Source organism: Wyeomyia smithii, chromosome 2 (assembly GCF_029784165.1).
Source record: "Wyeomyia smithii strain HCP4-BCI-WySm-NY-G18 chromosome 2, ASM2978416v1, whole genome shotgun sequence".
NCBI lineage: Eukaryota > Metazoa > Arthropoda > Insecta > Diptera > Culicidae > Wyeomyia > Wyeomyia smithii.
Window position 1 is genome coordinate 257,647,120 of NC_073695.1, and position 15,851 is coordinate 257,662,970.

Genomic DNA, 15,851 nt, shown 5'->3' on the forward strand with positions numbered 1-15,851 from the left:
CAGGGTTTTAAAAAAACCTAAAATCTAAGACTCGACAGAGCAGAGATGAAACGAAAAAATATCTGAATTGTCAATGATTCTTTGGTTCAGGAAAACTTCAATTGTCGAAGTAGTGTTCCGATGAAATAAACCACAAATGGCTCGAATCAAATATTAGATGCGTAATTAAGTTCTCGTTGTAGATCTCGGCTTCGATATATCTAAAAATGATGAACCGATCTGCCACGTTAATAATTTTATTGTAACATTATATACTTTTAGTTGCATGAAATATCCGATTTTGTGCCAAAAAATTTTCATTTTACTTTTCAATTCATGCAAAGAAAGTGGCAGATTAAGTGCATCGAGAGCTAAAAAAAGGGTTTACAGAAATGCTGCTCCAAGTGAAACAACGTGTCGTGATTGGTTTCGTCGCTTCAAAGACAATTACTTAATTTCCATGTTGACGGTTGCCTGCGTGAAAGATACCCAAAAACCTCCTCTGACGCTGATTTGGAGGAATTGAGTTGTTTATCTTCACACTGTTTTCTGTTTTCTAAATATTAGCTGAAGGAGTGTAATTCGCTGAGATTTTTAGAAAAATACATTCGTTGTCCTTCGATTTTAAAATAAAGAATAAAAATTTCTCGAAATCAGTTGAATTACAGTTTAATTTTTTTAGTTGCATTTTGTTCAGAAGACGCAGATTTTTAGGATGATGTATAAAAATTGGTACAGCTTAACAACCTAGCTACACGATAAGTATCCATACCAAACGCAGGAACAGCTTGCTTCGCGCAAACCCATTTCCAAGAGAGGAGCTTTGAAAATGATTCATTTGTGCACCAACTGTTGATCAGCCTTCAGAAAAATTGTTCGCAATAATATAAACAGAAAAGTAGATAAGAAAATATTTTGATCATAGCCTACTAGCATAAAAAATCTTACTTTTGACAGAATGAAGATACATAACTAGTTTCTTTAGCAAAATGGTAAAATCTTTTCAAAATATGAAGCTTCACAGCAAAAAAAACGTCTATTTATTTAAATTCAAAGCTTTTTTCTTGTCAAACCCTTTGATTTTGTTTTTCTATTACAACTTTTCAAAAATTTGTTTTGTCTAGAGCATATTATTCTAAACGATTATTACCACCATAAAAATACAAATTCCTTTCGAAGACATCATACAGCTATAACTATTCGATACAAAGCTAGACCTTTTTTGCATTCAATTTTTTTCGCAAAATTCGAAAAGAGTGAATTTCGCTGTAACCGTCCCACGAGGTCTTTCAAAAGGATATTTTTATGTCTAAACGATGGGGAGCTGCGTAGTCGCAAGCTGAACGCCAACCTCTTTCAGCAACACTGATTTCTGAAGTGCTTGAAAATAGAAACGCATTAGTACTACTATTTAACCAATGAATGATGACATCTAAATTTGTGTTGATTTTTAAACATGCTGTGATAAGAAGTATGCAATTTATTCATATTAAATACAATCATTGTCTGGGAAATAAAAACTAAAAACGGGCCCGGCTAGTTCTCCCACACGGTTGTGATATCGGGCTCGATTCCCGATCAGGTCGAGGAACTTTTCGAGCTGGAAATTTTCTCGACTCAGCACTGGGGCACGGTGTATCGTTGTACTTATCCGAAAACCCGAAAACAATATCGATAACGAATTCTCTCAACTAATCTAGTTGATCGAGACCGCATTAGCCCCCAGGCTAGCGTGCGATATTGTTTTTTTTTACAATGTTATTTGTGATAATTTATCTATGTTTTTTTTTGACTCTCCCAGCTAGTCTCGAGTTACGATGCTCGCCTAACAAGCCAGTTGTCGTAGGCTCGAGTCTCGTCTCGAAAGAGACTGTTAGTGTCAGTCAGTTTAACAGTTGGCTGCGAAGTCTGTGTATAATAAACCGAAGGTCGAGTTCCGATACGGAATGTAGCACCAAGGCTTTGCTTTTATCTATGTTTTTGAACGATCAAAATTTTGCATGAATTGAAGAGTTCAATACTTGTGGAACACCCGTGTCAGTAAATGTGTACGCCAAATTTTGCTTACGGTTTAAACATGACTGTTTCTAAAAATGCTTATGAGCCTGTTGCAATGAAAAGCACCCACAAATGCAGATGAATTCTTTGCTTGTTATTCCACGGCTATTCTCCAAAAATGTGTAATTTTGTTTATATTTGCTGATTCCAATATAACCATTCGTAGGTTCAAGACCGCATCATCGGAGAACTTTATTGTTTTTTTTTTATAAACGATCACCGTTTCTTACGTTTCATCACAGCTTCTTTCTAGTCAAGATTTCGATTTTTGTTTTACGAATAAAAAACGTACATCATTTCGTCGTAAATTATAGCGCTATGTCTCGAATGATACTTTTTGATTGTGATGTGATGCGCGAAATCACACCCCGAAAAAAAACCTCTGGCGAAGATTGAAATCAGCAAATTCTACAACCCAAAATAATCGCCGTTGTTCAATGATCTTCATTAATCCTCACAACGTCAAACCCCTAGCCAGTGGACTCCGACAGTTCAGGTCCAAAGCGGAATTCCAATTACAGCCTGAGCCCGAGCTCGGGGCCCAGAAGGAAATTTACGGTTGCAGCTTCCGAAGAGTCGAGTTTTATGTGTTTCCCGGAATTGCCTCAACCTGGGCGTTGTTACCAGTGAGCGCTAACGGTTTGCGGTGCTGTTCGACGATGTTATTCACTGATGGTGCAGATTAGGGCTTATCTTTATGTTTTTGGAAGCGTAAAATTGTCTACGAATTGCGTTCGCTGATAACCCGGATCGCTACGACAGGTAACTGCTGCCAAAAAAATGGGCACTTTCCGCATTTTTATTCTGTCGAAGATCGACCGTAAATTCGTTGATGGGTAATCCATCATTTTAATGGTTTCCTCCGCTCAACCAAAGACCGAGTCAGTTAAAATCTAAGGCAGGCTTTCTCACTTTCTCATTTGGCCCGCTTCTCGGCACCGCTTAGGAGTGGGAGTTTTCGGGGTGCTGAAAAGATGAATGAACGAGCAAACGGCAGCCACCGAGCGGTCGAGAAACCTGTGTAACCCTTTGTGTTGTCGTGCACTCAAAACATATTTCTTATCAGCAATCTAAATTATCCTTTATGACATCCCGCGCATATATGGCGAGCGGGTAAGCAGGTATGCGGTGGTCCCCCCACACTCCGACACCGATCTTTTTGTCGGTAAAGGATACTGCAGCCCGTTATAGAAATTTGTATCACCCCTTTTATTGAGTGGCTTTGTTGGCTATTATAAATTTGCTTCGGCGAATTCAACCGAGGCGTGAAAAACGAAATTTCTTGAATAGAAAGTTAGTGATGCGGCACATCTTTTCGGATTTTCTACCTTGAGTTGGCTTTCACGATGACTGAACAACTGGGATGAAGTCACAGAAAAACTGTGCCAAAATTTTCGTTTAACGCGGAAATCAGTTTCACATTTTTCTTAGCCCGAGAAAAAATCATCAACCCACTTATTTGCTGCGAGTATATCGCTCTTATCTCCCGGGCACAAAATGTGTGTCCGTTTTGCGCTGCCAGGTTATTTATGGGTACCGGTCCTTTTGAATGGGAATTTGCCGTCGCTCCTGTGAGCCAAGGACAGAAGCGATTGCAGTGTCGCTTTTGCCAACGTAGGGAAAACCATGATGAAGAAAGAAATCGGGCGTTACCTCTAACCCCCGTGCGGCAGCAGACAACAGCTTCCGACGATTTTCAGCTCATGCAACAATCCGAATGAAACATTTTTCAATCAGACAACTAAATACTAAAATTAAAAAAAAAAACAAATACAAGGCAGACAAAGCAATATGTTTTTCTCTCTTTCCTTTCTCTTTCCAGACACTCACGCCGTCCCTTCAATCGCAGCTGGTAATTGAATTAATAAGTCTATCTCGCATTTCAAACTGAGGGTTCACGAAAACAGAATTTACAATCATTGCAACCGAAATCGTAAATATCAAACTCAAGGGGTCCTGGCCAGCCTGGCTCCTCCTATTTCCAAGTCCCTTTATTTTAAAGCAAATTCAAACAGAAGGCAGGGCCCAGAAAAGGGTGCATCCTTTTCGCCATGTGTGCTTGATTGATGGTTTTTTAGCCTTACCTGGTACTCAAACTTAAAACTTTAACGCAAGTTTGAGGTCACCGGTTAGGAATCTGAACCGAACTGATCGGAACAGTAAGATAGTACTGCACACGTGTTGATGATGAACCTGCAGTCGCACTCGGAAATCACGTTTGGCAGGAGAAAGTTTAACCCAAGGATTACCTGTAACATGGCCAATTATTGTGACAACTGGCCCGAAAGCCCATTTACTGAGTCAATTATATTCGCATTCATCAATGAAGCAGTCAACCACGCCAAAAGGGACCGAGTGCGGCAGGTACTACGGACAGCAATACCGGTCGGCAGCAATTAAAGAAACCCACAAAATTGCTGTCCGCACTCGCTCATACCTCGATGGTACGACCCTGCAGAACGGAACGAAGAAGTGTGTTTACAGCCTAATTTTTGCATAAATTAAATCGTCGTGGCCCCACCAAAACCCGCACACAAAACGGCTGGCCGTGTTTTTCTTCCCGCGTGCAGTGCACTGGCGCTGTACGCTCCTCGCCAGCGGAGTGCTTCCCATTCTTTACGAGAGCGGAAAAATTGCAAAAATTTCATGTGGTTTCGGTTCCTCTGTGTGCGACCAAGTCCGAACTTTTCGCCGAAGAGAAGCCAGCGGTTCAGCATCAGTGCAGTGCAGCGGAAGCGGCTATCCAGCAAACGTGATTTGCGAACTCCCTCTTTGCATGCACGCCGTGGATAATGTCAGCGGCTCTCCTGCCTCTCGTATAATTTTGCTCCTGATGATGACAGAGTGTTCCGATGTACATACATATGTTATGTACATATATATGTTATATTCATATCAGTTTTTGGCGTGGCGCGAGATTGGTGGATTTTTTTTGCTCACGAAAACATGTTGCCAGACTAATATTTTCCAACAAATAATTTATTTATTTTATTGTTTTATTTGTTTACTTCAAATCTTACTTTTTTTGATTATATATTTTCATAAATTCCTTTCATATGTTTACTTATGTGTTTGAATATTCAAAAATTATTTCCTTTATTTTTTCATTTAAAGATTTTAGTGTTTTTTTCTTTCTTTTATACTTTTTCTTTGATTTATTCTTGAACTTTTAAACACAACTTTATTAAAATCACACTTCTCTTTGCTAATCATAAAGTTTCATTATCCCATTTCACGGTTCAAATTTAGCACAACTCAGTATAAATTGTCAATTGTAGACACAAATCGATTGCGAATTTGTCGTGTACAAAAAGAATAAATTGGTTTGACAATAAATTAATTTAATTAATGTATTGTTCCTTCAATTAATGAAAATTTATAAACAAGCTACGTGCTTTTTAAAGCGAAAAAAATACTTACCATTAAAATTTATCTAAACGGAACATTTGTTTCTTCTAAAAACTATTAGATTGTGTTCTGGTGTTCAGTTCTCACACAAAATACTTTTGAAAAGTATGAATTCCACCATTGAAAACATCAAAATAATATTTATTATTTCTAAAAACTTATGCTTGTTGTCAGCATCCTGTGAAAACTGAAGATTATTTTAAATTAAAGATTTACGGTCGTTATGTAAAATAAAAGCAAGCAAACTCTTGTGTAAGGAACACCCGATGGGACTTGAATAGAAATTAGTAGCTTGTTAAATACGACTTGAACCAGTTAAGGACTACGTTCAAAAATATGCATTCAAATGCCAAACCTATCGAACGCTTTGCTGAAGTCAGTCTGCAGTTCCTACATAGTTGACGTTATCCATAACGGTTCATTTTCGAGAAAAGGAACAACCTGTAATTCTCTATCGTAATCAATTTGGAATTCTCTATCGTATCAATTTGGAATTCCATGATTTTTGAGACTTTCATTGATAACTGAAAAATAAAAAGCTTTGGAATACGAACGATTTAACAGCAATTTTACAGCGAAAGTTTTGGATATAAGTTTTTTTTTTGTTAATTTTACATATCACCATTCATAAAAATTGGTTTTGTTAAGTCGAAAATTCATTCTGCCTCTTTCATTCAACTCACTGTTGATTTTTTGATAAGAAGTTCTGTGAATTTTTTCAAAGTCTGACAAAGTTGAAAAAAATTGTTGGATCAGATTCAATTTTACTTTTGATCTTCTTGAAAAGTTGAAAGCTCGAAAGGGAGGAATTCTTTCCACATTTAATATCAGCTGTTCCAGTGCACCTATTTTTAGGTTGAAACTCAAAAAAACTAGGTTTCGAACGATTATTGTCGGTGTTAGTTAATTGTGACTTACCTTTTTTTTGCGTTACTCTTAATTACGAGCAAATCAACCAGGATGTATCAGAAAATTTTATTCTACCTGAAATAGTCGGGGAATTTTAAGAGCCCTCAATGATGTTTTGCTAATTCGAAAAAAATAATGTACCAAGGCTCTAGTTTTCCTTCAAGTGCATTTTTTTCGAATTTCAGACATTTTTTTGACGTAGAACTACGTCTCACTTACGTAGGGTGGTAATCCAAAAAATCGAGTATGGTGTGAAATGGCAGAATGAAAGAACTCTTATTCATTGTTATCACTGAACGAATTTTAGTCATTGAGATCTCTTTGGAAGTTACTCTAGATTATGACATTGTATTTTGAAATATTCTTTTATAGTATAGTGGTTAAAAATCATAGCCAGCAAAATAACGATTGGATTGTCCAGAAAATAAATAAAAGTGGGTGGTAGCCCACCCACTTTTTTGTTTGGGTAGTATCCAAGACAGCATGGTTGACATAAGACTATGTAAGTTAGGTATACGGAGCTTCGAATGACAAAAAAATGCAAGCTCTTCTGAAGTGACCTAGTGAAAGTGAACTTGGTGAATGGTTTAACTGATTCTTTATATTTTGACGGTTTTGGAAAGGATTTTTTCAATATGTTGGTATATTTATGGATTTTACCTGTGTGTAATAAATTGTAATGAATTGTTTTCAAATGAATAAGATTTTTTAAACTTAATGCTGAATGTTTACAACATTAGCGTTGTTGTACGAAAATCGGCTAAGATTTGGCTGAGTTGTGATATTTTTTTAAAAGGGACGCATCTTTCAGCATATATTGCACGAACATTTTTGCCTTCCCAAAATTAGATTCATGTTTTGTACATTCGTATTACATACGAAATAAAACCTCTTTTGCGTCTTGCTGAACTGGGAAAATGACAGAACTTGAAAAAAAGGTGGAGCCGCTTACAACATTGGTCTAAAATAAACATCGCCAAGCGAGATGATATTATAGTTAAAATTCCTTAAATACAAATATATGAAAGAACATTTACCCTACAGCTGAATAAAATTTACAATTGCATCAATCGGCGTTTTTTAAAGTTTGAAGATGTTGACTATCTTAGTAAGATGAAACGGCTCTGATGTGAAAGAAACGTAACCGCTAAACGAAAAACGCTTATTACAAATTTTCAAATACAAAGTTTTGATTTTTCAGGGAATGTTGCCATTTTTTATTGCATTAATGTACTAATGTAATGTTTCTAATAGTATAATTTTTCAACAAGAAATACTTAGAGAGTGGTATCCAAGACACGGCCGCATGATTGACGTAAAACTACTATAGTTGTATCACTATCGGTATGAGAGAAACTGCGTAGCAGCAAGATTACCGAGTCCGCTTTGTCAAGCGGATGGTCGTGGGTTCGAAAAGTAGTAGAATCAGGCCATTCAATGTAATAAAGGACTTAAGCTTGGGTTGATTCTCAGGCTCCTTCCTTTACATTGAATTCCATAACCTTTTGTTGTGACTTTCTCTTAACAAAATAAGTCCCTCCTATAGTAAAACTAGTGAGAGGACGCCTGACGAAACTTCTCCAGGGAATTTATAATTGGTGATATTTGGCAGAAAGAACGATGCTCGGTATAGTAGAGCAGTAAGCATGTAAAAAGCAAGGGTAAAAACACAAGCACGGACAAATAATAAGCATGCCACTTCTCGATAGCGGTTTTACTAAAATCGATTTGCAGAATACAACAGACAGCCGGGCATATCTCACAATAGATCAACGATTGTGGTTGCAGTGAGCAAGTCCATAAAGGAAAAGAAATCACCAATATGTTGGTGAGTGGAAGAAAAATGTCAACTTCTTCATTTGTATGATTTTGGGGCGCTGATAAGTGGCATTGGCATTTCTCAAAGGTGGCATGTCTGCTTAATTTATAGTTATTTCGGATTGCCATTTTCCAATGACAGGGGATGATTCTAGTTCTGTTCCAGTGTCATTTCGAGCATTTTTACAGCTACCACGTACTCCATAACAACCGTCAAATAGGCTGATACTCCAGAACCAGAAATGAACGGGTTGCCAAATTAGTTTTATTATCTGAAAAAAATCCAATTATATATCGAAGGGATTTCTAGTCGACCTCAATGATTTTTTTTCAAACTACAGCAATGATTAGAATCCGCTACAGATACACAGTAGTTTGATGTTCACCACAAATCTATGATACTGCTTATGTAACAGTGGTATGATTATAACTAATTCGATTAAATAATAATAATGAAAATGCTAAATTTGTTTCGGAAAAAGTATCACACTTTATTCAAAATGTGCAAACGTCTCAGAAATACGGTTCATTCGACTTCACAGCAGTTTTTTGCACTCCATTCTCATGTCTGCCACCACACAACGTCAGCACGAATGAAATGTTAAAGTCCTTTAGCCGCACAGATACTATATGCAACACGCTGTTAAACTGTTGCGTTGCTGAGGGCGCTGTACTTTTCGTATCAGCCGTATCTATCGATACGAGAAGAATTTGATTGTTTTTTTTGGAGTTGACTAACGTCTATATCGAAGTTAGGACTCTGAATTTGAAAATCTAGTAATTCAAACAGGGAAAACCAGGGAAAAGTGGTCAGGTTTTGAGCGCTTATTTTGCAGTCATCTATAATCAGGTTTTCGAGGTTTTGGCATCAATCGATCAGAAATTCTTTTACGGTTAAATTTATGCAACAAAAACAAACTATTGTTTGAGATACACTATTGAAAAATTGGTAATTAATATCGATTGTCTAAATCATACCGCGCAGCCAATCACTACCTCTCTTCCCAAGCACAGTCGACACAAACGGATACAATCGATCTGACTTTGTTGTCATTGTTGTTGTTACTTTCTGTTTCCGATGTTTATGCTGCTGCTAGCGGAGAAAACCTTGCAAATATGCATCTTTTTGTTGGTGTTAATTTTACGACAGCGGCCGGCGCCCCATCATTCTGATTCCAAAACCGCACCAGTGACATGCGGACGCTAGGTGATAGCAGCTGAAAGGAGGAAATACAAAATAGTACCGGTCATCTCGTGCCGGTTTCACCCGTAATGCTGGTGGCTTCAGTAGTGAATGGCTACTGCAAAACACTTAAATGGCTGGAATTCTGGACGGACTAACCAGGAAACTATAATCGGCAACTGGCACCTTTTGTTGCCTCGAAATTTTGGTACAGAAGCGGCTAATTGAATTTTCTGTTTTACCAAATGCTGCTGCTAGCGGAAAAAACCTTGCAAAAATGCATGTTTGTGTTGGTGTTAATATTACGACAGCGGCCGGCGCAGCTTTCAAGAAACATTTGTCTTTACCATTCCATCATCTATATAGCCCCGCCTTCTTTCTAATTATCTGACGAAGCCTTGGTATAAAACGTATCGTTCGAACATTTCACCCCATCAGTTTCATTATTAAACCGTACCGGATACATACGGACGCTCGGTGTTAGCAGCAAAAAGGAGGAAAAACAAAATATTACCGGTCATCTCGTGCCGGTTTCACCCGTTATGCTTGTGGCTGTTAGTAATAAATGGCTAATGCAAAATACTAAAATGGCTGGAATTCTGGACGGACTAACCAGTAAACGAGAATAATCGGCAACTGGTACCTTTTGGTGCCTCGAAATTTTGTTACAGAAGTTTTGTAAAAGAAGCGTTGCAATTCCCTCTACTATTTGCTTCAATGGATTTTTTTTTAATAAGAATACGGTAGTCAACGTCATGCGGTCGTGTCTTGAATACCACCCTCCTACTTTTTTTTAAAAGCCGCAAGACGATTCAATAGCGGTCTTCACGTCGAGCTCATATTCAAATACCCAGGCATAAAAATACTCACCTCTATTGACGAGTAGACTAGTATGTTAGTTTGTGTTAGTTTGTTGCGTGTCTGAGAACTCCAAAGAAAGAAAGTCTCTTTGTGTCTTGCGAAACTGGAAAAATGACATGACCTGTAAAAAGGTGGAACCTCTTACATCTCTTGCTTGTGATTGGTTATCCGCTGCATTTCCAATTGATTTAACCCTCTAGTGCCCAGTGCCGCCTCCAAGCGGTCCTCAGTCGAACCTCTAAAAAGCTTCAATAAGAACTTAAAAAATGTTTATGATGCTTAATAGTGATTTTTTCGAACTCCGTCTAAAAATTAATTTGGGTACTAGAGGGTTAAGTTCACTTTTTTACTGGTTTTCAATTCAAAAGAATTCGAAACTTCAACTATTGATTAAGACATTTGTGTTCAAGAACTGTTTAGTGAATGTAACAATGCATGCATTCGAATCGGTACATAGCACGTACGATACCTCACTATACCATCCTGTTCTCAGCTATAGAAGCGAGCTGGTGATTGGTTGAATGATCTGAAACAAATTAAAAAATGATTGATTTTTAATTTAACTTTTTATGTATTTAATATTGAGAAGATGTACTAACTATTATATCACAACGTTAAGGCAACCTTCACCTTTCGAACAAGACTTTTTTGTGAACAAGCGAAAGAAACGTAGATAACTCTTTTTGCATTTCTCGCATTGAATATATGAGATATAATTTTTTTGATATAAATCTTGCAATAAGCATTATCAAGTTACAAGTAGATCGATAGCGATTTATATATTTTTTAAAAGACATGGTGTTTATGGCATTCGTGTTCCTCCTAATATATATTTTTTTCGATTGATGTTTATTCAAAAAAAATCTGTGTTAAACGATATTTTATGTAGATATTTGTCAGACCGCTAGGTAATTGGAGTGTTTCATAGTGCACAGTAAAAAAAATTTACATTACTTTAAATGCACATAAATGGAGCATTGGAAACCATGTAATATTCCGTATGGCAATATATTCACATGCAATGTAAATGAATATATTGTGAATTTGCATGCATATTTATATTCGAAGCTTTAAGTTTATATCAATTATCGTACAAATTTACATGGCTTAAAACGATTCTGTATTGTGCATTATTAACGGTGAGAAATTGTATATGTTTTTCACTTTATGTGCTAGAAACCGTTATGTGCTTTCATTTGTATTACTTGTAAATTTCATTTTTTGGTACTGTGTGGTTTAAAACGCGAAAAACGTGATCGTCAGCGTTTTGAGTATGAAGATGTCATTTAAATGCTATAGTATATTCGACAAATTTTTTGTACATCTTATGGGACATCTTTTGATGCAAATGAATTTTTGATTAATTCACCTAAAAGTGAGATAAAAATTTTATTTTTTTATTTACTTATCAAATCATAACGAAGTCTTCAGCAAAGTTGTAGACAGTCTTATGTAGAAAAACTTTGCTAAAGACACTTTGGTTCTATCTCTTGAAAATCGACCACATACAGGTAGTTTTATACACAGACATTCTAAAAGTTTCTGAAAATCGAAAAATACCAAATAACTTTTTCTGATGTGACTTCAGAGGCCTACTATGTTCTTGACATTTTTTCAAATTTACATACCTTCGGCGAATTTTCAACTTTTTCATAGGTTTAGGACATTTTAGATAAAAAAATGCACTTCTTCAAACTGAAATTTCTCGAAAAGCTGCAAAAAGCTGCAAAAGTAACAGTCTTCACTTGAAATAAGGAGATTAGTACTAACTTCCCCAGGTGGTTTCACTAGTTTCTTGCAGTCTCTTAAAGACTTGTGCGTGGGTGAAAAAAATTAGTTTTTTTTATTTCTCGGCATTTTTTCATGTTTTATTTTCTTCAAAGATGTACAGAATCGAAACGACTTTTGTTTTTTATTAAAAAGTACGAAAAACATTTATATTTACGACACCGTGCATTATTTGGAAAACATGAAGATAGAAAAAAATAATTTTTCACCGAAAATAATTGTTATGTTACTAGTGTATGCAGATGCAAAAGTGTTTTTTCAAAAAAAATTGCAAAATTCGTTGAAGTTTTTCCAATGCTTCAATTCTGGACAGAAAATGTCAGCTCAGAAATAGATATCCTTTTTTTTCAGTTTTGTTCATGCAGAGGTACCTGATCCACACCAGGATGCCTCCGTATGGACAACATTTAAAAAAAGGGTATCCATCTCTGAGCTGTCATTTTCTTTACAGAATTCAAGTATTGGAGAAACGTCAACGAATGTTGCTAATTTTGTTGAAAAACTTTGGAATCTGCATACACTAGTGACATAACAATTATTTACGGAAAAAAAATTTTTTTTCTATCTTTATGCTTCCAAATAATGCACGGTGCCGTAAATATAAATTCTTGGCGTTCTTTTTAAGGAAAACCAGAAATCGTTTCAATTCTGCACATCTTTGAAGAAAAAAAACATGAAAAAACGCCAAAAAAACAAAAAAAAACTATTTTTTTCCACCCACGCCCAAGGCTTAAAGAGACTGCAAAAAACTAGTGGAACCACCTGGGAAAGCTAGTAATCATACCCATCTTTCGAGAGAAGATTGTTGTTTTTGCATCTTTTCGAGAAATTTCAGTTTGAAAAAGTGCATTTTTTTATCTAAAATGTCCTAAACCTATGAAATAGTTGAAAATTCGCCGAAGGTATGTAAATTTGAAAAAATGTCAAGAACATAGTAGGCCTCTGAAATCACATCAGAAAAAGTTATTTGGTATTTTTCGATTTTCAGAAGCTTTTAAAATGTCTGTGTATAAAACTACCTGCATGTGGTCGATTTTCAAGCGATAGAACCAAAGTGTCTTTAGCAAAGCTTTTCTACATATGACTGTCTACAACTTTGCAGAAGACTTCGTTTCGATTTGATAAGTAAATAAAAAAATAAAATTTTTATCTCACTTTTAGGTGAATTAATCAAAAGTTTAATCGCATCAAAAGATGCCCCTTAAGATGTACAAAAACTTTGTCGAATTCACTATAGCATTTAAATGGCATTTTCATACTCAAAAGGCTGACGATCACTTTTTTCGCGTTTTAAACCACTGTGTGTTTGTTGTATGGGAAAGTAGGTAAAGACGGACACTGCGGGTAAGATGGACACTTTTAATATTTCATAAACTAAAATGTATTATGATAGTTGAGTGATGCGAATACCTTCTTTATAGTGTGTTAATGCTTTTGAGTTGCATTATCGGTTTTCAGCAAGCAAACTGTCAAATTTGTAAGTAAAACAAAGAATATTTTCGTGAACACGCAATTTGATGTAATTTTTATTCCACGGAAAATAGTGAAAAACTCGTGAAACTTACGTGTTTTCATTTGTTCACAATAGTAAAGTGATTAATTAGTCTCTCCTCGGTTTTCTAGTGGAAATCCAGCAGATTTTCGATGTTCCGATGAAGAGCTACGATCGTTTGAAAAATTTACAACCAGGTCGGGCAAGACGGACACACTAAGGTAGGGAAAGATGGACATACGGATTTTCCAAGAATTTTCACATGTAGCATCTGTTGTGTACTACAGATGTTCACAAAGTACACCCGCGAGAGAAACCAGCAGATATTAATCATTTAGCAGTTAGAACAGGCCATATAGGCGGAGAATTTTCGCCTTCATCGAAACCCATCCTCTCAAACTGTTCACGTGATGTATAGATGGACTCTAATAACGTAGAGTAATGTATGGCCATCACTTAACACATAAATCAAAAGAATACTTAACGTACTACATCTTTTTTGTGAGTGTCCACCTTTAGCTTCGTAGTGTCCATCTTACCCACCCCAAGTGTCCGTCTTTCCCAACCATGACAAAAAACAGCAATTTGTAGTCTTATTTTTGAAGACCCAAAACACATAAAACTTGGAGGAAGTTCACTAAAACCAAAAATGATTATGAAAACAAATGACCTTAAGTTTCAATTTGTATGACTACTGCGATCTAAATAGCAATACCTAAGTAATTATTTAGATTAAACCTTAGGGTGTCCGTCTTTACCTACTTTCCCCTAATCATTTAAATTGTCGATAATCATAAAAATACAGGTGTTGGACTAGGCTACCTTCGCGATACAGTGATAATACCTGAAGAAGCAGGGTTTTAAAGCATCTTAAAGCTGTTTGAACTCTGAATAAAGATAAATTGAAGAATGATTTTACCGTTTGTCGAATTTTCAGTCGGAATCACAGTATGAATTCAAATAGGTATGATTTTTAAATTGTTTTTAATTTGATTTTATTTTCAATTTTGCAATAGAAAAATGAATTGAAGGATCTGTAAAGTTTCAAGGAGAAGACGATTCGAATAATAAGTTTTTCATATATTTTCTATCAATTTCTTCATGGGTCTATGTCAAAATATATATGTATTGAAGACGACCCCGCCAATGTAAGATTAATCGATATTTTAACGCAGGTTAACGATTAACCTCAAACTTCATTTCGGTCCCGTTTGTTGGAGACTAAGTAGTTTATATGACTCAAGCAACGAAGTCGGCCTTGAAAAAATACCAACCGTGAGAATTGAGAGCAATTTGACAGCAGAATTTTCTCTTCGGGTTCCTATTTACGACCTTTTTATTACAAAAAGATGCAAAAGTTGGAGTGAACACATAAGTCAAATGCGAAGGCTTACGCTACTCGAATAAAACCGATTTCAGACAACACGAAAAACACTTTTGGGCGAAAAGCAAATCTTATTCTCTCGTATAGAGAGATAACACTGGTAAACACAGGTTTGACCCTAGAGCTCAAACTGGAAAACATGAAAGACTTTAGCTTTTTAACCGTTCCTGTGAATTTTGGTGCTCGCTAACTTTTTCATAGACTTAAATGAGTTTTCTCGTAAAAATAACGTCAAAGCTACAAACCCGACGAGCCATTAATATGCGGCACTCTGACGCACTTCTGCATACACTAGAAGTTCCCAAAATCACAGGAATGGTAAAAAAGCTGAAATCTTTCTACTATTTGAGCATTAGGGCCACATTTTTTATCGACCAGTATAATTTATTGTGAAACATCTGTGTTGTTCTGTTTTAGTAAAAAGCAGTTCCACAAAAAATGTCCCAGTTTTGATATTTTTTTTTAAATTGTTATTTTTAATTTGGCTGACAGTTTGCACAGACGTTTGTTTAGGCAAAAGATACCGTTTTGTGCTATTGGTTGAATTTTTTGGAACACGGCTCATTGAAAAATGTTATTTTGCGAAGTTATTGATGATTACAAATATTTTTAGAGCCAAAACGGTTTGCAGATTTTTCAAAAATCTAATTTTTAATATATAAAAACAACACAAGATTATCTAAAAAATGCAATCGGTCAAAAAAAGTTACGATTTAAAAAAAATAATATTTTTTCATAGGGTAATTTTTTTTATGGAAGGACAAAATTATTATCTACAATTTTGCCAAAGAGACTATGCCAATTAAACAAGCCGTTTTGACTGTAAAAACATTTTTAATCCCCCATAGAGTGCTCTATTGGAAAATGAAAATATTTCTACAGCCAAAACGGTTTGAATGATTGGCATAGTGTCTTCGGCAAAGTTGTAGATATCAATTTTGTTCTTCCAAAAAATGTGTCACCCGAAAAAA

The 15,851-nt window shown here is 35.9% G+C and overlaps 1 protein-coding gene across 7 annotated transcripts in view; it reads left to right on the plus strand.

The window, feature by feature from the left end:
* LOC129721016 (transcription factor AP-2-epsilon) overlaps window positions 1-15,851 on the plus strand; it is a 343,755-nt gene that overhangs the window by 285,640 nt on the left and 42,264 nt on the right. For 6 of the 7 annotated variants that reach the window (XM_055673042.1, XM_055673040.1, XM_055673039.1 and 3 more), the window contains one exon: window positions 3,860-3,889. The exons of the other annotated variant lie outside the window; for it this stretch is intronic. In XM_055673042.1, coding sequence (XP_055529017.1) covers window positions 3,860-3,889 — 30 coding nt within the window. The remainder of the gene's footprint in view (window positions 1-3,859; window positions 3,890-15,851) is intronic. 7 annotated transcript variants of the gene reach the window in all.